At 45.8% G+C, this 22,963-nt stretch overlaps 1 protein-coding gene across 1 annotated transcript in view; it reads left to right on the plus strand.

The window, feature by feature from the left end:
• LOC138510338 (guanine nucleotide-binding protein subunit alpha-14) overlaps positions 1-22,963 on the plus strand; it is an 879,850-nt gene that overhangs the window by 738,402 nt on the left and 118,485 nt on the right. The window contains exon 4 of the mRNA XM_069625903.1: positions 5,388-5,516. Coding sequence (XP_069482004.1) covers positions 5,388-5,516 — 129 coding nt within the window. The remainder of the gene's footprint in view (positions 1-5,387; positions 5,517-22,963) is intronic.

Below are 22,963 nucleotides of genomic sequence, written 5' to 3' on the forward strand. Positions count from 1 at the left end.
AGGATGAAGGAGCCGCCCTGGTACAAGGAAGGTAACACAGAGTGCGGGAGATACGGGGAACAAGACAAATGTAATGTATGGCACATTTCTGATAATTACAGAAAGAACAAATAGAACGATTAGGACAATCGGACTCGTCCCCGTGAGAGGGATACAAGTTATAAGTGTCATAATTATATTTGCGTAAGTAAACAAGATGAATGTAATGATTTAAACACTCATCCTACACCTCCCGGTAATACAGCAAGTGACCCGGTAATACAGCAAGTGACCAAGAAAGTGAGAATCATTACTGGGCTCTTCCTACTCCTCCCAGTAATACAGCCAGTGACCAAAATAATGTGAATTACTGGTTTCATTGTACAAGCCCAGTGAGGGAGTAAGTGAACAAGAGCTTGAGAATTGTTACTTAGAGTATTATACTTGTCCTTATTACAGGTCAAATAACCAGAGGAAGACTGCGAACTGGAACAAAAAGGAGATTGGTCCTATGTATTTTAGAAGATAAGCTTGATCTTGGAGAAAGAGAAACTTTCAAAGATATCGGAGAAAGGCAAAGTGAAGGAAACTCAAAGGCAAGGAATGCCAAAAAAGAGAAACTTGCAAAACCAGGAGGTGGGGAAGCCAGGGAGTTGGAAATGTCCCCTAAGTAAACTGAATGAATTAATGCAACATATAGCCAGGAACTATCTGCAGATTCTATATTAAGGCTGAGGAAGTCACTCCAGTAGAAGAGGCTTAGTTGTTTTGTCTTAGCAGTTTTGTCTTAGCAGTAGGATCCGTGTAGATTTGTTTAGGACCAAAGACAGACTTTCTTTTTGGACTTCACAAATGGACGAGCAACGTAGTTAGTTTTGTTAGGCAGGTAAATCCACGGACTAGGCTTAGTGAGACATTTTTCTTATTATTTCAATAGATTGTTGACAATGAAAAGTCCTGGTCTTTCTCCACCTTCTAACCTGTCAATTGTTTTTCTTTGTATGGGTTTCTGGGTGAAACACCATTTACCCCATACCCTCAATAAGTACAAATACAGAAATATGATCCAGCGCCCACTTTTGCACGATCTTCCCCATCACAAGACGCATGCTGTCCACTTCCTGCCCCCCAGAATTCATACAGTCAGTCTTTCATGGCCCTCCTGGCCACTGATCATAGTGGTTATAACTTTGATCACTGTTCCAATTGAAGTAACCAGTCACGGGTGAAACCTATTTGGGTGCCTTTTGTAATTGGATATGTTGGGATTCGGGTTCTATGCCATCTTTAAAAAGAGTGCCATACAATGTCGTTCTGAATCCCTGGCCATGCTTGTGGAGGGTATTTATTTGGTCTGAACATCCTTGAGTTGCCAACTCAACACCCAGAAAAGGAGGTAGCCTCAATGAATGTCTCATCGGGTAGGTTTCACCTCATTCCTCTGGCTTTAGTTTGGAATTCCATCAAGTACTCCAGCTCTAAATCCATCCTCTCCTCTGGAAGGATATTTTTTTTTTCTTCATCCCACTCCCAATTGTTCGCTTTTCTAAGATTCTCTGCAATTACTGTTCAGAATGTTGTGCGTCTCTGTCTCGCCACATTGCCTCTTGGCCATAATTCTCTTCTTGTTCTTAGTTGTTGAATTCAGGAATTGTATACTTGGAATTTTGGGGAATTCCTTAGGTCTCAGAGTTGTGATGCTCCAATTTTTATCTTCTCTGTGCTGATGATAGATTTGTTTCAAAGATTTGATATCAGGTTTCTACTTATGGTATAAACTGTCTGAAGTGGCCATGCTGCTTTTCTTGTGAACTCTGAAGGGCTCCTTGTGTTCCTGCATCACACCCCACCCACATTGCTATAACATCCCATGCCACATATTGTATCCCCACTTAACGCAGATTAGTTACACTCAATGACATGTACAGGCATCTGTTGCTTCCTAGCTTGGTTTGTGCTATATAAAACCCATATCAAATCTAGATGGGTTAGGCATTTACATTCCTTAAGCCACGGCAGCACCACAACAGTATTCACATTTGTTGAGGATTAGTAAATTAAGAAAAGTAGACTGTGGCGAAGTGCCTTCATGGAGTGTCCCAGAAACCCAAATAAAGGTACTTATCTGTTCTCCAGCATGGGGTCTGGCATGGATTCACATGCTCATGAATATGCCCCGTCAGGCTGGGAATCCTCTGTAGGTTAGTAACTTGTTCCTGCCATGCACAGTCTGAAGTAGAAAAACATTTATTAACCCTTTTTCAGAGGTCGTGGTTCTCGATTATCTGGTCATACAAACACCTCAAAAGATGAAGAACATTGTAATACAAGATGGCAGCCTGAGGTTCTATGACCTCAGTGAGTCGACCATGTAAGTTCTAAACCAAAACTACTTGCAAGTGAGGAACAGCGAAAGACCAGTAGACAGACGGGACCAGCAAGAACAGGTCATTGGAATCCCCACCACTGGGGTGATGGTATGGGAAGGGGAAACGGACAAAGGAGATGGGGAGAAGCTGTGGCAACAGTGCCGTAAGTGGCACTAAAGGAGCTTGGGCTCATCAAGGGGGTGTGGCCTAATGGTGGGGGGGGGTCGCTGTCTGGTGTTAGGCCACGCCACCTGGACGAGCCCCAGTATACAGGCACCCTGCTAGGCAGCCTTTTATGAAAAAAATGATCTCTCCATTTATTTGCTAAAGGTTTGCCTGGCAGGGCACAGCGCCTCTCCTTTTCAGGCTTAATGGCTGAAAAGGTGAGGCCGCTGGAAGCGGAGGCCTTTTTTCCTAAAGACTGAATCTCCCACAAATGAACGGGAACTTCAGGCTTTAGAAAAAAGGCCTTTGCTTCCAGCGGCTTCACCTTTCTTCCATAATGGTGGCACTGGCCCATGAGGATGTCTTGCTGGAAGGGATTGCCTCACAGGTGCGGTGCCACCATTATGGATTAAAGGCAGTTTTTTCTGAAGCTCTTGCATATGAGCGAGAGCTTCAGACGTTAGAAAAGAAAGCTGTGTCTTGTAGCAGCTAGGACTCCTAAAGGGAAATTAGTGACCCTGGCAGGGCCCCGCCTCAGAACGAGATGTCTGAGCCTGCCGCAGCTTGGCCCCAGCTCAATTAAAGCTCTTTGTGGCAATCTGCTAGAGTTTCAATTGAGGCGGCAGCTGTTATAGCCGAACAAGCCATACCAAGAGTGCTGTGAGCAGGAGGTGCTCTGACCTGTCCTGAGCTGTACCCAGTTGGAATGCTGTTCTAAAGACCTCTGATTTTTGGAGTGGTTCTGGAGGCAGTGGTGTGAAGTCGGCAGAGACTAGGAAAGGAGAGACACGGGAAATCGCACTACTGCTAAGAGCCCAGGAGCCCGCATCTCACAGGAGCAAGGGATGCTGGAGGCGCCATAAGGAAGTCAAAGGTCCTACAAGAGCTGGAGTGTCAACGACTGTTCTTCGGTGTAAGATACTGTGGTCCTCATTCCCAGTTAGGTGGTGGTCGGTGTCCAGTCATTTGGTCGACTGAAAACTGGTCGAATGACATTTGGTCGATGCAATTTGGTCGAAAACCAAATGGTCGATTTTGTTTTTTTTTTTTTTTTAATTATTATATATTTATTTTTTGGGTTTTCGTTTTTAAAAAAAAGGGTTTTTAGAAAGAAAAAAGGGGTCGGGGGGGACCTCCCCAAAAAAAAAGGGTGAAAATAAAAAAACAAATTTTTCGACCATTTGGTTTTCGACCAAATTGGTTCCACCATTTGTCCAGTCGACCAATTTTTTTCGACCAAATGACTGGTAACCGTGGTGGTCGTGTTAAAACGAGCAGTATTGACACATGCTGCCTGTTGTGACACTGCCTGAGTTTTAGTACCAAAACCCATACAAACTACTTGCGTTTGAGTGGAGGTAACGACTTCCACAATAACGAGGTAATGGTGGTGGCATGGCCCGTGTCGTATTACCACATGTTCACACTGTTGTACTGTAGGACTCCACAATAGGGATTAACTAGTGAGCCCGTAGGACTCTAATGCATTGATCACTACCGATTACCATCAAACTAGGCAAAGCGGCAGATCCCAGAGGGCCATGAGTGAGGCAAAGACTGAATGAGAGAACCAGTGTACTACTGGGTGAAGGAGAGACTGAGTGGGGACAGGGGGAGAGTACACTGCTCGGGGGCTAACGCCGCATTCTGGGATATGTAGTGCAAGTAACAGAGCATTGGGCCTTCCTTATCGGAAAATGAGTGCATTTATAAAACCGTCTCGAAAGATTTTGGGGGTATTGAGTGAATTTCCCAAAACAATACCATAGAGATTTTTCATTTCGGGATAGCGAGTGCATTAACAAAAGAAATCCCAATAAACCTATGATGAACACTGTTCCCCGGAAGCTAGTTGAGGGCTGTCATGATGATAGCTTGGCAATTGCATTCCATTTGAACCAAAGTTTAACTTGAGGAAACCTCTAAGCAGTAGTGGGGGAGGGAAATGCAAAAGGAGTAAGAAAAACGGAGACATGCTCTGGTTAAACTAGCACACAAATCTTCACAGCTGGTCAGGGCCCCTGCGTTGTATTTGTGCCGCCTTATTGTAACTTGGTGGGCAACTACAAAATGTTGTAGCAAGGTTGCTATGCTATCTAAAGGCATGACCTTATCCCGAGCATGTCTTTACACTTGTTAACTGTTCTGAAACCTGTTGACTACACACATTGTGTATTCTAGAACATTGGCTCACCATTTTCTTTGAGAATTCGATGCACTACATCCCTAGCAGAACACTGTGAACACCGAATGCCTGTCTACAAAGGCCTTCTTTAAAAAAAACAAAAAAAAAAGAAAATGGCATACTACGCTGCAAAATGGGGCCCAATAGCTTTCTGCAGGTCAAGTGTTAACGCTCATTTTAGGAATGCACCACAAATGTGGCTTCCGTGAACAAACTTCAGACACACGATTGGTTTCATGGCCTAGTGGAATAATATTTTCAATTTTTGGATAGCTCACGTGAAGGATCGGGCTGTAGAATGTCTAGTGGACGATACAGGTGGTCTGATGGTTCTTGCACTCGCTTGTTAAGAGCCACGGCAGAGACCTTAAAGGGAGGATTGACTGATCCGTGGTACAAAGTTCTTTTTAAAGGGTGCCACAGTATATTAGCCTCACCATCGAAGCAACCGAGCGACCATGGCCTTTTTTGCAACATATAAAAACAAATTAAACACAGTGTTGAGTCTTTATTTTTCAAAAATAGGACTTGGATTATTTTCTTAATCAGGGTGACGTATGAAGTGCAGAATGACACAATTGCCTTCCGCAAAACTCAATGTGTTCTTTATTGTGCTCCTTCCTCCTGTACATCTTGAACTTGTTTTTCTGTATTTCTTTTCATTGTGACTTCATTTGATGTCTTTACAGCTACCTTAGCGACATAGACCGCATTGCCGTGCCGTCGTTTATTCCGACTCAGCAAGATGTGCTCCGGGTCAGAGTGCCCACCACCGGCATCATTGAATATCCCTTTGACTTGGAGAACATTATCTTCAGGTAAGCTGCTCTTGTGTGTCGAATCGGGAGTGGCGGACAGTATGGCCGGAGTCATTCATGCCAGTCAGTGGTTTGGAGCCATACTAAGCCCGTGCATGTGGGGGACTAATGTGTAAAAGGGGTTCAATAAATGAGCAGACCCAACTCCTTCATGATTTAGAGGGGTCAGGAAGAGTAGTGATCAGGCTGTACAAGGAGATTGAGGCTTTGAGTCCAGCTCTAGATACAGAGCTGTGCACCCAGTAGGAGGTTGAAACAAGAGACGTGTGCGGACTTGGAAAAAGAAAACTATGCAAAGGTACTTAAAAGATTCGCCATACAAGGCCTTCGGGGCATCTGAAGGAATAGCGGAGTCAGATGACCACACATGCTAGGGGGTTGGACAAAGATGAAAACTGACCGAGATAGGAAAGGAGAGGTGACTTGGCGTGCGGACAGGCAGGGGACACAATGCAAAGAGCCCCCCTCTTTCTGCTGAAAGAGGATGACCGTTTCTGGTCATAGGTGGGCCTGAGGCACGTCATAGTGGCAGGCCCCTCCACCACCAAACACTGCCCAGGAGCCTAGGTGTGGTGTTCTTTCAACTGCTGTTCAAACATATTAGCAGTTAGGATAGGTCTCTGTGTAATGCTGTGTGCAGGTTGGTTTTCCCTCATGATGATGGTCCTAATTTGCAGACGCTGGTGTGGTGTGCCGGATTAACGGCTTGACATCTGCGCGTTCTGAGTTTTGTAGTGCTGAATAACAAGTTTCAGAATGTGTGGTTGAAGGCAATTCTTCTCTTAAGTAGTTCTACGCGATCAGCTTGTTCATAAATGTATGATTTTAGACATTAAACTCAAGAGGGGGAAGTCAATATTTTGTTTGAAACTACAGCCCATTGGCATGTTAAAATGAGATGTCTTCACCAGGTAAAGGGACTTTGTTACTAACCCACTACCAGCATCAGTGTAGTCGCATACATGCACTCAAGTGCATCCTGAGCCTTGTAGAAATATATAACAAACTCAGAAAACCATCAAGGGGCAATGGTAAATTGGGATAAATAACGTGATCAGTAATGTTCTGTGGGAACATGAGCTCTATAGGGCGGTCACATGCTGTGGAAATTGCAATAATTTTAAATGACGAAGTTGCAAAGGCTGCAATCAATACTGGTGTGTTGTATCTCCGAAAGTTGGGTCTTTGAGTCCTAAAATGTTTCATTTTTGTCAGGGCTTACGTTTGGCCAAAGGCATTCATCTTGAGCACCAGCTACGTCTGTTCTGTTGGCAGTGCCGCTCTTTTTAGGCTTTCGAGCATTTTTACAGCCAGTTTTTTTGGAGTTTTTAAACAATGTTTCATTGTAAAAACGAATTTAATCTTTTTTATATATTTGGGGGGCTTCCCCTCACGCGCCCTTCCCTATTATTTAATCCCCATCCCACCACCCGTTTTAACCCCTAACCCACCCCCCTTTATTTTTCATTGAGTTTTTTCAATTAATATTTTTCGTTAAAAAAAAAAACTCTACGAGAAACAAAAACAGTATGGCATTTGTAGAATCCGTGTGGCTGTGATTTATTCTCTTACCAGACTTTGTCCTGTTTATTAGGCAAGCTTAATACTATTTAAGTGTGTGTTTTGTTGACTGTGTATAAGAAAAAACGTACATGTTTGTAATTTGCCTTCATGCATTAGGTGCCTTATATCCAGATGCCAAAACTGTTTTTAATAGAACCCAAAATGGAGCCCCTTGAGCTATCCCACCCACCTTTGCTGTAATTGGCCTCTGCTGCCTCATGCTTTTCAGCTGAATGTAATACTCTATAACCAGCTATGTATTTTTGTTTGTTACATGCAGGGAAGTCATCTTGTAATATTGTATGGATTAGGAGCATGCTTGCCTTTCAATAGAATACACTTTTTCTAGGGGCACGTCATATTGTTTTACAACTCGTATCATTTTCTTAAAATTGTGTGCGTCATGTTTCTTCATAAGCTGTGTCTATGCGATTCTTTTTGTGTTGGCGCAGAGGTGTGTGCAAGCGTGTCATAATGTCACTTGTTTTTTATTTTTGCTAGAGTTATATAAGGAAGCTGGGGTTGAAATTGCAACCGCCATTAAATGTGCCTATACTTCTTACCAGCTGCCTCATCTGGCCATTCGTGTTTGAGGGGAGTGAATAGAGGGGCTTTGCACACTGTGTTTTCTTGGGCATGGTTTCTACATGGCTTTGCTCACCATGACCCTGTGGAAGGCTCTGAAGTCTGACCACGGCTAAGCCATAGACCAGCTTGCTGCTGTCAAACACTTTGCGTACAAGCCTAGGGTGGTGTTAACATGACACAAATAAATGAGGAAACCAAAAAAGGTTAGGTTTTTTGCTCGCTTTTCAGGGACCTGTTGCACAAATAGGCAAATTCTGAGTTATGTTATACACCCCTTGTCAAATGTTGGGGGGCCTAGCGAAGTAAGTAGGAGTTTTGCGGCCTGTTTTTTCTTGGACATGGATACACCATGCCCCGACTCACATTGCATTGAGTACATTCCAAATATACCCCTGGCACAGCCAACACCAACTCCAGGTAGCTCTCCTTTCGGCACTGCACCCCATAAATGGTGGAGTCCCACGATAAATTTGGTCCAATTGTTCACATAGCTCTTCCACTATTTCCTTCTCATGCCTTCCTGAGCACCTTCTCATTCCCTCACCCTTATCCCAACTAGCTACTGACTTTGCTCTTCGCTCCCACTACTGAATGTTCTATCATACTCCTCCTTTGTCTCTGACAGGCAAAAGTGCTTCACCACCATGAACTATGGCAGTGGATGCTATTCAAATTCAAGATAACAGAACATAAGGGTATTTGCTGTATTTTTGCCATGCATCAGCCATGGTCATCCGAGTATTTTCTACATGACCGTGGCGCTTGCTCTAAGCGCCTGGCTTGGTTTTGTGTGCGTTTTTTAAAGCATTTTAAACTTTCAGTTTGCAGGGATCCATTCTGCCATTTTTCATCTGAGACCCCATTTATGACTTCAATATTGCGTCCTCGGATCACAACAAATTCCAGCGCTGCTTCTCTGGCACTTGGTAACATGGAAGCTGACATTCTTTTAGTTTGGGAGAGCCGTGCGTGGAAGCCTGTGAAATCCTCTGTTAGGTTTAAGATGCAAGCATTGTGCGTCCTATGTCAACGATAAGAAAGAGGGCGGAAAACACACGGCAATGACATCTCCCAGTGAATATGGGGAAAATAAACTACTCCGTATATGTTCACCAAAAAGGCTTTATAATGTATTACTTCACATGTTTTGTGAATGTGATTAATGCTGCACACTGCTGCCATTTGCATGGCCTCCAGTTGCGGGGGCGGTTATTGAAGCAGGCTTGGGTTAGGTTAGTGAGGAGTGCGTAAAAATGCAAGATATGTATATAAAATAACCTCATTGGCACAACGCAATCCAGTAGAAAGCTTTTCCTAGCTGCCACTGGCTGTCCCGCCACCATTATCTACTCTAGTGCACAGGAAACGCTCGAGATATTCCAACCTTCCTGTATGCAGTGCCTGGCAAGCTCCACCTCTTCCCATCATCCTTGCCCCTCTTCTATATCACTACCCCTTTTTCCCACACCACACTTCTTTTTCTTGCCACCCCTCTTTGCCTCACCCTTAACTGTTTCGTTAATTCAGGCCCAGGACACACCAGTGAGTTCTTCCCTTCATTTATTTGCAACTACTTCAATGACACCTGCGACCGCTCCCACCCTCCAGTTCGCCATCTCCTCTTCCTATGAAACCATCCCTCGCAGAATCCCATGCCCATTGCTTTCTCTTCTGATCTACATTCCGCCCTTGCATGTCCTGTAGAACACACAGGAACTGTATACAACGCACCCCTTCCCATAACAGTTTGAAAATAAACTATGAAGAAATAATACAAATTGTGAATCCTAACCAGGGGGCATGAACATATTAGTAACGGTAACATGGCATAACATTTTTTTCACTCGGCATGTAGTCCTTTTCCCGGACTGGACGCATCCTCTAGTTGTCTTAATTCCTTGCTGGGCGTGAACAGTTCACATGCTCTTCTTGTCCTGCATCAACAGTCTCCTGGTTGCCTTTCCTTTGGCAGTCTTCCCTTCCTCCCTGAGTTGATCTCGCCTCCACTTTACACAAAGATATTGTCCTCCCACTTGTGCGCTTTTCTTGCCCACACCCGTTACTTCTCCACTTATCTACTCTATAAGATTCCATATGGAACCATCAAGCACTCAAGGTATTCGTGAAAACCTCTCACTTTCACAGTATCGGTAAAGTTTGATAATCGCTTGCTAATTGAACATCCCCTTTTTATCCTCACCCAGTCTCCAGGTTGAAACTCCTTCCCCACATATGATTCGTTAACTTCGAAATTCCTTTTGTACTTGGGCTGAGTTTCTATGATCTGACGCTTACTTCACATGGAGAAAACGCTTCATTCACCCTTAAAGAGTTTTGCCTATGCCGGATTGAGGCTGATATTTGGTTTCTTCCCCACATCAGGTGAAAAGGAGAAACCCTCCGTTACCACCTTGGGCGATGTTCTGAAGCTTCATTATCTCTCCGCCATGCCTTACTGATTTCTATGTTATTTCTTCTAGCTTCTTCACTAGTTTCTACCAGCACTATGTGGAATCTTAAGGCTAAAAAGTCCATCTCTGGGTGATCCCAGCTGAAAACTTCCATTTAATTCCCACGTTTTTGGTGTAATCCATCACGGCCTTCCATCTGAACTGTGGTCGTTTGTAGCTTATCACCACTCCTGGAAACCCTTCCTTTCCAAACACTTGATCCATAACCTGTATTATGCAAGAGGAGCTGTGTCCCTCACTAACTTGACTTAAGGCAACGTTTGCAAAATTATCTACCGTGACAACACACATTTTATTCCTGCTCCAAATCAAATCTGTGTTATGGTATGAAGATCTCAATTCTAATCTGTTTTCATGCCCCCATCAGGCGGTTGCATGGGATTTAACTCTTGCCTTAACAGCTAACAGCTCGCGTCATATTTTTGGCATGGTCAGCCTTCTCTGACCATGCGGTCTGTAAATGCACAAATCCTGGCCACCAATATTTCCTGTCCTTTTAATACCAGTTATGCCCATATGACCATGTGCCAAACAAACCATTTTCTCTTGTTGAATTCAGAGGAATCAAGTGTTGTCCATGTACCAATAACCCGTCTTCTGTAGACAATGCCTCCTCCACTTCCCAGTATGGTAACAAGGACTCTCTCCTCCAACACTTGCTTAGTGGGCCACCCCCCTTGTCCACTGAGCTGCTCAAATGCTAAATCGGACCTTAATTCCTTACTCCATTCTTCTCGTGCTACTGACTCCTGCAGCAACATCACACTTCTTCTCTGCAGTCACGTGTGTCTACCCCACCCTGTAAATATTGAGTGAAGAATCGGCAATCTTATTCTTCACTCTTGGCACAAAATACCCCTGTAAATTGTAATGCTTTTTCAAACTCAACCAGGCCAATCGTAGAGTGGCCTTTCCCGTGCCTTCCACTGTCAAAAGTTCAACTAATGGTTCATTATCTGTGTATATAGTAAATGTTCCCCCCACAAATATTTCCAAAAGTAATTCACTCCACCCACACGAGTTAGTAATTCTTGCTCTATAACTGAACTCCGTATTGGAAATGGCTCTTGACACGTGACATACTATCTTCCAGACGTCATCCAGCATTTAAGAACGTATAGCTCCTAGTCCTTTCCCACTGGCCATATTTCCAGTGCCATGTTTCATTTGCATTTTTATCTCTTGGATTACTATTTTTTCAGAACACTTGGCGCTCCTCCCAGAAAGGTCAGAAGAGCAGATAAGTTGATGCTCACGTTTATACGGAATATGAAAGTGTTTCCATCGCACTGTGCGTTTAGCATCAAGGCTGGGTCTACAGCTCACACAAAATGCTGCTTTAAGCCTGGAGACTGTCCCTGGGCGGAAGTGGTGGGCGGTATAAGTCAATATAACAGAATACGTGTAGACAAGAAATTGCATGTCGAACCTTCCCACACACTTAATTTGGTGCCGATTTCATTTGTCATAATACTCTCCCTTTCATTTGTCATAATACTCTCCCGAACAGTAAAAACTTTGCAAACCATGAGTCATATACACATTTCTGGTCAGTTTGAGCATTGTCTGAGGGACTTTGGTTGCCCTGCATGAGCAGAGAACTACTTCTAGTTTCAAAAAATGCTTTACTTTCACAGCTTGTAAATGATGGCTTGTTAGTCTTTCACATTCATAACAACGGGGCAGGGGAGGCTGCGTGTATGCTATATCAATACAATTGTCATGTTTCAAAGCACATTGTGAGAAAAAACAGCAAATTAGGCAGAGGTGGAAAAGTTTAAAGATGTTAAACTTAAAATATGGATTTTATTTTGAAGTGAAAAAGTTAGCACTATTAGAGGGTCAGTTTTATCCTAAAGCAGACGGGATGGCAGGGGAACTGGAAGGTCAATAAAGGTCAATTTTAAGGAAGTGGGAAGGTGGCTATGTGGCCATAAAAAAAAAGGTACATGGCTGGTAGGCTGAGTGGGAGCCTGTAGACCTGGTCAAAGAGAATCAGGACGGGGTCTTCCATATGTGGTGGGCCTGCCCAATTGTCGAGACATATTGGAAAGAAATTGAGCCATATCAGAGTAGTAGTGGGGGTACAACTGCCTCTCGACCCAGTGGTGGTTTTGCTGGGGGAAGCAGTAGAAAGAAGCTCTGCAAACACAGGGAATAGAGCCACTCACATCACTCATATGTTTAGTACGGCCAGAATCAACCTAGCACAGGCGTGGACAAATAAATATGGGCCGGTGATGGCCAGGTGGTGGGGGAGACGTTGGGGAGTGATGGCAATAGAAAAGGTGACAGCATTGGCATATGGCTCATACCCGAAATACCTGAACTCATGAATGCATCTCCACGAATTTATGGAGGACAGGGAACAAATGTACTTTAAACCAAAGACCCTTCGCAAAGTCTCTATCCTATAAAGAGGTGAGCCCTATGAGGGTGGACTTGTCCGCAATGTATTTAATTGTATTGTGCAAAGACACTTTGGTTCAACCAATTGCCAAAATGTTAGTGGCGGAAAGGGGTGTGGGGGGTGAGGGATGGGGGTTATAACTGTTAAAACTCAAGAGCCCTTATAAAACTGAGTACTGAAAGATCAATGACAAGAAGGCTGTACACTGTCTCACAATCATGCCTCTAATTTGAGCTCTTGGGAGGTAAATAAAGTTTGTAAAAAAAAAAATAGGGACGGTATTAGATGCTGAGGTCTGGGAGAAAGGTCTTTAAATCAATGAAGTTGAGTTGTTAATGTTCTCTTGGGGTTGGGGGTGATAAAGGAATTCCACGCACTAGTAAGTCATTTAGGATACTGATGTACAAGGTAATGTCGCTGCGGAAGTGAAAATATAAGTATAGCACTAACACAAGTAAATGTAACATTTTTATCAAAACGCGAGCATGCACGTCCACTACAGCCGCCGCTGTGGGCAGGAGCCCCTGCAGCTGCTAACCCTGATCGGAGGAGGAGCAGCATCCCCGCCCTCCCACTGACCTGTTGGGTTCAGAATCTAAGCCCTTCTGCCTCCCCCGCATCACGAGCGGTGCCTCCTGATGATTTCTGCCCTTCTTGCATTTTATTTCAAATGCTTGCTCTGAAACCAGGCCCTGCACACCTCGTGCATTCCAAAATGGCGATGCCCGAGCGTTTGTAAATACAGTACCTAGTTGCCTAGCAACATTTACCTCTGCAACAGATTGGCTGCCAGCACGCCTTCCCAGCCTGTTTCCGGGCTCTTTGTATGCCGGAAGGCGCTAGCCAGATCAATGCACTAAGGATCTGCACAGAGGATCCTGTCTTCGCCTGTCTTTGCTGCATCGCTGTCGCAGGGCACGAACCCCTGCCCAATTCACCTTCGGCGGTAAGCAACCTGTCGGCTTTCCAAGGCCACCCGCTCGACTAGCCTAACCACTGCCTGGTTGATCCAAGAACACACACCTCATGGTGCCACACGCTGTACTTTTTGTTTATTACTTCACCTGTTAGCCACGCTGCAGCCTGCAACAAAGAACCTTATATTGTGCTGCCTCATCCAGGTCGCTATCGCACCCGTAGCAAGACCCTCGCAAGGGCAAACCAGTTTGCCTGCTCCAAGTCTCAGGAGCCCATCATGCCATTCTCTCTTTACGATACCGGCCAGCCTACTCGAGTCACTCCAGCCTATGTTGAATCGGGCTTAGCCCAACCAGCCCACGCGATTTACACTAGTCCATGTGTTGGCTATTGCCTACTATTTTTTTCTCTGCCAGACTACCCTATTCTCATAGCATTAGCCCGGTAAGACCTAGCTTTACCATAATTATATTGGCCTAGCCTATTCCGGACTTCATTATCCCTTGTAATTGTTTGTGGAATAGCCCATTCTGACTGCATTAGTTCTACAATTTCCATGGTGGACTAGCCTATATTAACCACATGAATTTATGTTGGACTTGCCTATTCTGATAGGCATCAGTTATCCAATATCCTTCTATCCACTAATGATACTAACCTGCTCACCTCAGTCTATGCTCCTTACGCTTACCTTGTCCTAGTCGAGCCTCCCCTGCCCACAGTCCCTCTATCGTGTACATCTGTTCACCTTAGCACACTATGCAGATCATTAATCTCTCCACTATTACCTGCTTTCACATTTATTGATCACTGGCGCACATTGATCGAACCACAGTTGAGCCCCAACATGTTCCCTACTAGAAACACTGACCATAGAATTAAGGCTACCCCATTCCTACCAGCACTGAACACCATCATCCTAGATGCCACAACCAAACCCACCTCATTCCTACCCAAATTACATACAGATACTTTCAGTAACAATAAGGTGACGATACCTAATCACACCATCATCAGGAGCACCATAAGCCACACCTCAGACCTGCTGTCCACTTGCCCTAGTCCTAAACTCAAATCTCAGACTTCGCACCAGGTTCCTCTCACACAATCAGCCTGCCTCCAACAGAAACCACACCAGACATTACTCATTATCACAACAAACCACCCTAAGGGTCTCCTGGCCACCAACCTCGCCCAATTTAGCAAACATGAAACTCTGAAACAAACCAAAGTTGACATTGTGCCAGTCAACCCCACACAACCCATCAATGGAGCCTTAATTAACGCAAGGTCTCCAGTTGCTCACGCTACCGGCGTAGCTGACATCATATTATCCAATAACTTGGATTTCCTAGCAGTAACAGAATCCTGGTTGCACGCTGCAGCAGGCCCTTGACTACTATTAGCTATCCCAGACAACTATTCCAGAATTAGAGTTGACAGACCGATATCCAGAGGAGGAGGCATCACCCTCATCTTCAGAAATACACTAGATATGAGATTAGTCTCCTCACCACCTCTCTCCTCTTGTGAAATCCTCTCATCTAAACTCCAAACCTCGCACAAAAGTACCACTTATATCCACTTAATCTACAGACCTCCTGGGCCCTTCGGCACCTCCGAAGAGGACATAATGACCCTACTCTCTGACAATATTAGAACCACCACGCACACTCTAATCTCTAGGAGATTTCAACCTAGGCTACAACGACCCTAACGACTTACCTGCAACCTCTCTAGCTAACACTTTGGTTGAACATGGATTCACTCAAAAATCAGCCAACTTACTCATGAGAAAGGAAGGACCCTCGACTGGGTAGCAGACTTAAATTGCAACATCTAAGTAAATGGTATCATACCGCAAACCTGGACTGACCACCACCTGATCTCGTTTGAGCTCAATATGGACATATCGCATAACAAAACATATCCCATAGCACCCTCTTGCCCTACCGGAAACAAACGGAACATTATGTTTGAGGGAATCATGCCCCTTGTAATCCAAACCCTTAGCGCACTACCAAACACAAACGACCCTAACGTTTTTGTAGACGAGTATAACTCCTCCATGCTTAATGCAATCGACTCAGTAGCACCTCTTAAAATGAGCCCATGTGAACTCTTGGTTTACCCCTGAGCTGAAAGCTCTCCTCTCTGAAAAAAGAAAACTCGAAACTCTCTGGAAACATACACCATCACCAGAGAACAAAACCATTCTAGTCTCCATCTCCACTAAATACAAAAAAGAGATGATCTGCACTAAATGTGACACCTACAATAATAGAATAAATCAAGCAGGCTCCAGAACCAAAGAACTCTTAATCATTTTGCGAGAAATGGAGACGCCTAACCCACCCACAGACGCATGCCTAAAAGACAAACTTTGGTGCACGAGCATCTAAAGAGATCTCATTAACATAATTGCCAGTATACAAACCAAAATAGCAGACAAACTAAGACTACTTACTAACCCAGCTTCCAACAAGCCCCCAACTAAATTACAGAACCACCCTCCACCTACCCCACGGCTCCAAATTTTCTAATGTATCAGTACCTGAAGTACAAAAAAATCATAGCCTCCCTGAAACCATCTAATTGCCAGGGCGACAGTTGTCCAGCTCCGATCATTAAAGATGTGGCCAGAGACCTGGCCCCATTCATTACCAAACTTCTCAACGCATCATTCTCAAGTGGCATAGTACCTAGTAATCTGAATGAATCTTGGGTACTGCCACTACTCGAAAAACAAACCTTAGACCCCACCATCCTCACAAACTATAGACCGATCACCACGGTCCCATTTCTGCTAAAGATTTTGGATAGGGTTGCATACCTGCAAATCCAGGACTACCTTGAGGCCAACCAACTCTTAGGATCTCGGCAATCTGGCTTTAGACCGCAACATGGGACAGAAACCGCCCTTGTTGACTTAAAAAGCCAGATTGACAACCTTAAAGACAAAGGCAGACTCGCCATCCTGCTCCTTCTGGATCTGTCGGCAGCGTTTGACCTGGTTGATCACAAGGTACTATGCTACCATTTGGTGTCAGCAACCCATTTCTCCAAGTCAGCCATCGCATGGATACAATCGTTCCTAAACAAAAGGACCATGCAAGTGTTTTCACCTTCTGCAGCAGCTGATCCCATACCTAATCACCTGCGGTGTGCCTCAAGGCTCCTGCACCCCTCCCACTTTGTATAACATCTTTACAAAGCCTTTGTTTGATGAACTGGATCGTCTGGGTGTCACTTACACTAACTATGCAGATGACACTCAGATACTCCTACCCCTTACAGGCATCTACGACACAGATGTACATCGTGTGAAGGAAATGTACACGATCATTCAGGCATGGACGGCCGTCCATGGCCTCTGCCTGAATGACGATAAAACTGAACTTCTACTGGTAGGCTCCACAGCTGATTTAAACAAATTAAGCCCCAACTATAACACATTCAACATAGATGGGAACAGCATCCCAATTGCCAAAGCTGTAAAAACACTTGGCTTCTACTTAGATGGCAGTCCCAACCTCTGCAAACAAGTAAATATGACCGCCTCAGCCACTGCTTACACAGGCAAACTGATAAGAGCTTGTAGACCTATGCTGTCTTCAGAAAGCTGCCTCACACTAGCTAGAGCTCTTATAGGCTCCAAATTGTACTACTGTAACTGGCTTTACTTGGGCACCAACAAAACGGTAATTAACAAACTTCAGACTTTTCAAAACAATGCACTCAGAGCTGCCTTAAACATACCCAGAAATTAACATATCTCAGCAACAAGGAAACAATTCAAATGGCTTTCCATGAAAGAAAAGATCTCAAGGCCTTATCTCTCGATTCCAAGATGGCAGCGATGTGGGGAAGACGTGCCTTAAGCGGCTCCGCTCCCCCTTCCATGCTGCACCAATAAAGATAAGCAATAAAGCAGATTCCACGCTCCACAGAACGTTGTGATGGATCGGACATCGGGGAAACACTGAGCTCCAGAAAGTGAGGAAAGGAGCCGTGGTTGGGGAGAAATACGAGGCTTGCGCACACAGCCACCGGGGGCCCAGCGCGGTCTCCCCAGCAGCTGAAAGGCGCAGACAGAGGGGCAAGAACAGCACCGACCCGTTAAGAGGCAAAGGCACGGGGAGGGGGCACAGTCCAGCCACACGAAGGGGACACATACCACCAAGAAGAGACAGCTGAGAGCCCGTGCGTGTGACTGGGGTGCCCGCCCCACCCCCCACGTGACTCAGAAAGCTAACAGGCTGTGCCGCAGACAGGGAGAGGGAACAACCACCGGAGCTGAACAGACAGAGGATCGCGACACCAGAGGGAGAGGAGAGGAGAGCAGCTCACCAGGGAGTGGAGAGACTCAGGAACACAGACACGAGGACCGCCCAGGACAGAGAAAAAGAGCACACACGGTACGCCATAACGCGGGGGGAGCGAGGAGAGGGTGCTGAGCAACGGCCTGGCCGTGAGGGGCAGGAGACACTGGGAGGCAGCACCCACCCTCACACGCATACCACGAAAAGAAATTGCAAGGGGGGCTCAACGGATTCAGCCACCCCATGGGGCAGCTACTAATAGGGTATGACCCAGACATCGGCTGGGCCTATGTGATGCCCCACAGCACATCAGAGGAGAACCTCCGGAGGATTACACAGAGGCTGCGGAAGTCAGAGCCATACCAATAGCAACGGCAATCGCCCCACGGAGAGCGGCAGTTAGGCCAGGAAAGGCCCACACAAGAGGATCGCGGGCCTACGGGACACATGGCAAGCTGCAACCCAACGCCCAGAAAGAGGTGAGAGCGACTACGAAAGGCGGGCGAGGGGAGAAGGGCCAGATTTCAAGACAAAAGGACGAGGAGGAGAAGGGGACAACTAAAGATTGCATGTCAACGCCAGCCATGAGACAAGGATTAACCAAAGGGATATTTCAGATGGCGAATTGTGGCAGCGGACAGAGAAGAGGGGGAGAGACAAGGCGGCAGAGAAGCCCTGCTAGCACAGCGTCATAGAACTCTGCACCGCGGCCAACCAAGGGGAAGAGCAGTAGGATAGGATAGGAGAAGAGACGAGCCGGGCTGACAAACACAAAAACCTCCAGTATCCAGAGCCACGAACGCGGGGGAGAAAACCAGGAACGACACTGACACAAAGGGAGCCAAGGACGCAGCACAGAACTAACCCGAGGGAGAGGGCCTGGTTGGAGAAAACCAGCACAGCAAAGACAGAACGTCAGAAAAGATCGAGCAAGTAGCCAGCTGCACCTATGTCCAAGTCCAGGGGGAAACAAACGCAAGCAGGTCAACAGACTCCCCAAGGGAAGCTAGAGCAGAATCTGCCACGACTCTGGGTAGTAGACTCCACAATACAGGGGATAAAGAAGAATCAAGATCACGCTGCCAAAACGGACTTGGAGAAATTAACCACAGAAATGGTGACAAAGGAGGACATGGTTTGGGGAATTGCAAACACAGTTAATGACCACAGTTCATGACCACAGTGCAGGCCCAATTAGAGACAATAAAAGGCGAAATGAAAATGGTGATACAAGAACTAAGAAGACAAATATTGGCGAGAGAACAGATACTCTCGAGAAAATAGTACAAAACAGAGGAAGAAGTACAACACGCAGAGACCCAGGAACACCTAATTCGCTTGACGCACAACCTCCAAGCACAAACCGAAGACTTAGAAAATCGTTCAAGGAGGTTGACTATACGGATGAAAAACATGGTGGAGTCGGTCAAAGAGAAAGACTTAAGAGGCAGTTCAGCAAGTCTTCAAGGATATTCTAGATGCAAAGGAAGACGAGGATGTTCTAACAGACAGGATACACCAAGTGGGCCAAAAGAGAACGGGAGAACAGGGCTCAAGACCACACAACGTTCTGGTAGCGCTCACATCCTACCCCCAAAAGAAACTGATCTTGAGAAGAACGAGAACGATGGAGCACATCCGTAGGAATGGGCAAGACATCCAACTATATCCGGACCTAGCGCGTGACCGCGTTACTGAAGCGCCAGGACATGGGTCCAGTGGTTAGAGTATTAGCAGCAAAACAAATTAGTTACAAATGGACATTCCCATTCTGGCTACTGTTCTCATGGGAAGGGAAACAACGAAGGATAACATGTATAGAAGGCATGCAAATAATGGGGATACAGGACCGGGAGCGAGACCACCAAGACCACCAAGAAAGAGACATTGAGGATAGCAATATGGGGATGGAAGATGAACGACAGAAGGTGAAAGCGGCCACTGACAAAGAAATAGGAGCCCAGCTACGAGAGGACTGAATTAAGTGGAGGAGTGTCCCAGATCCGAGTAGACCCTCCACCCCGGACATCTACGACTAAGAGAGGAGCGAGCTATCCGCACAAACTCTGGTGGGGGCAGGGGCACCCGGGACGCATATTGTAATCTAGAAATGTTTTAGGACACCCTACAAGTTATCCCTGAGGTGATTGAGGGCATGGCGCAGAAGGCCGCACGCCTGAGCGATCATAGGAACCAGAGCCCTCCCCAGGGCAGTTATGGGGGGGGGGAGAAGGGGAGCCTCACAAGTTGGGGGAGGCCGAGGTGGGGGCAGGGGGACCGGAAAGGACCATACACATCCATCGTCAAACCGAGAATCCAAATTAAGAATCCAACAACCCACGGCAGGATGGGGATAAAAATACTAACATGCAATGTCCGAGTGCTGAACTCCCCGGTTAAAAGGAGGAAGGTGGAACACTTCCTGCGGCAAGGGAAATACGATGTTCTAATGTACCAGGAAACCCACATAAAAGCACAGAATAGAAGCAATATCGTATTGAAAGGGTATAATCCAATAATACAGGCTAATGCCCAAGAGAAGAGAACGGGCGTGATGCTTGCCATTAGGGACACAGTAAATGCACAGATACATCACACAGAAGTAGACAAACAGAAGATACATCTTCGTGAAAATGGAGGGCCACCCCCTCACGATGGCGGCACTCTATGCCCCAAATACGGGACAAGAAGGGTTTCTGAGGTACACATTGGATAAATTAGAACACTTTGCAGAAGGGGAGATAGTACTGGGTGGGGACTTGAACGTTGCCTTGGACCCAATTTAGACAGGTCAGGCCCCCGACAACAGGGACAGGGATCCGCATGCAAGGCTTTGCGGCATAGAATGAATAATCTTGCATTGGAAGAGGTCTAGTGGTGTATGTACCCCAGCCAGAATGGCTTCACATACTTCTCGAATGTCCATAATACCATGTCAAGGATAGATTACCTTTGGGTCTCAACGGGCCTTCTGGGGAGAATACAACAAGCTGGGAGAGGCTCGATTTCACTCTCTGACCATGCCCCATTGTGGGCAGACCTATCGCTGGCACAGAACTGCTCGGGGCTATGGAGGTGGATACTCCAGAGGAAATAATCCAGGACCCAATTCTAGGAAACCCCCTGAGGGAATACATGGCACAATATCTCGCACACAATAACCTCCCAGATATATCCAAAGAAACCCAATGGGAAGCATTTAAGGCAGTCACGAGGGGACATCTGATAGCACTTAAGGCACAGAGGGAGAAATTGAACCGCCAATGGGAAAAAGTTAGAAGCAAACATAAATACAATCCAGGCAGAAATGGTGCAGAAGCCGACGGTCAAATTACTAAAAAGCCCTGAGACACGTCCAAGGGCAGCTGGAATCCCTTCACACCTAAAGGGCGGAGAGAGACCGTGAAACATTGGTACTATATAAAGGCAAATAAAGCAGATAAACTCCTAGCTAGACAACTTAAAGGGAAAAAGCAGTCTCAGACCGTAAAGTCACTAATAGATGACAAAGGGCAAATGAAGACACACACGTCGGATATAGGGGACATATTTAGGCAATTCACCAAAGCTTATACTCCTCAGATCATCCTGACGTGGGGCAGCAGCGGTCCTACCTGGAGGGGGTTCCCCTCACAAAAATATCGGAAGAGGAAAAGCAACAACTAGACAAAGAAATTACGGAGGAGGAGGTGATTTTGGCAATTGGAGACGTCCCGAGAAACAAGGCCTTGCGCGCCGGATGGCTACACAGCACAATTTTATAACATGTATAAAGAAATATTAGCCCCACTCCTAACATTCAAAGAGAGAGGCAATGTTACCCAATCTATGAATGAGGCTAAGGTATTGGTCTTCCATAAACAGGGAAAAGATCTGCAACTCCCAAGCTCATACCGCCCGATAGCGTTCATTAATTTGGACGCTAAGCTATACACCGAAATTGCTCCACCAAGACCAGTTGGGGTTTGTTCCGAATAGGCAGACCCATGACCACATCAGAAGGGTCTTTGATCTGGTGGAAAAATAGGAATAACACAAACCTCAGCCATAGCGCTGGCACTCGACGCGGAGAAAGCGTTCGACCACGTCGAGTGGTCGCTTCTCTTCCTCACACTGCGACAGATGGGTATGGGAGAATCCTTTATAAATATGATCCAGGCGAATTATAACTCTCCAGCAATACGCATAGCAGTGAATGGGGAGCTGTCCGAGAAAACACAGATTGAGAGGGGGACCAAACAGGGATGCCCGCTATCCCCACTCTTGTATGCGATATTCCTGGTACCCTTATTGGCACGAATAACAAACAACCTGGACATAAAAGTTATAGATATGGCGGGGCTGCCCCATAAAATTGCTGCCTATGCGGATGACATTTTGGTGGTTCTGGGAGACCCTGAGAAATCCCTTCCGAACCTGCTGCAGGAGATTGAAAATGAATAGACAAAAATCGGAAGTCCTGATATTGGCGGGAGACATCCACACTACACTTGAAAGTGGCGAAAGGAGGGGGGGAAATACCTGGGGATTACTCCGACAGGAAGGATGGACACAGTATACGCCCAAAACTATCCCCAACTCCTGGATAAAAACAAACAGGATTTATTGAGATGGAATCCATTATCGATATCATGGTGGGGAAGGATTGCGGCGGTCAAAATGACCATATTACCTAGACTTATGTATCTCTTCCAAGCTCTACCTATCAGAGTCCCTCCATCCTTTTTCAAATCCCTGACAAAAGTGATCCTAGCATACATATGGCAGAAAAAGACCCCAAAACTATAAAGTGCGGTCCTTACAGCACCGAGAAGAGACTGGGGCTGTCCGTTCCCGCACTTTAAAAAGTACTATGAAGCAGCCCAATTATGGGTACTAAAAGAATGTATACTGGATAACTCTCAGAAAATATGGGCGGCACAAGACAGAGCAGTAGCAACAACCCCCACCAGACACCTTCTCTGGCTTGTGAGACAGCATAGACACCCAAATGTCCAAATTAGCGAAATTATGTGAGTGACGCTAAGTATTTGGGACAAAGTAACACACAAAGGAACACTAACCAAAGATCCAGCCCCATTTATGCCACTATTTAGGAACCCAGAATTTTCACCATGGTTAGAAAAAGGGGCATAAAGGAAGTGGGAGTGGGTGGGATGCAAAATGGTGGCGGAT

The sequence above is a fragment of the Ambystoma mexicanum genome, chromosome 6p, assembly GCF_040938575.1.
Source record: "Ambystoma mexicanum isolate Mex_15411 chromosome 6p, UKY_AmexF1_1, whole genome shotgun sequence".
NCBI lineage: Eukaryota > Metazoa > Chordata > Amphibia > Caudata > Ambystomatidae > Ambystoma > Ambystoma mexicanum.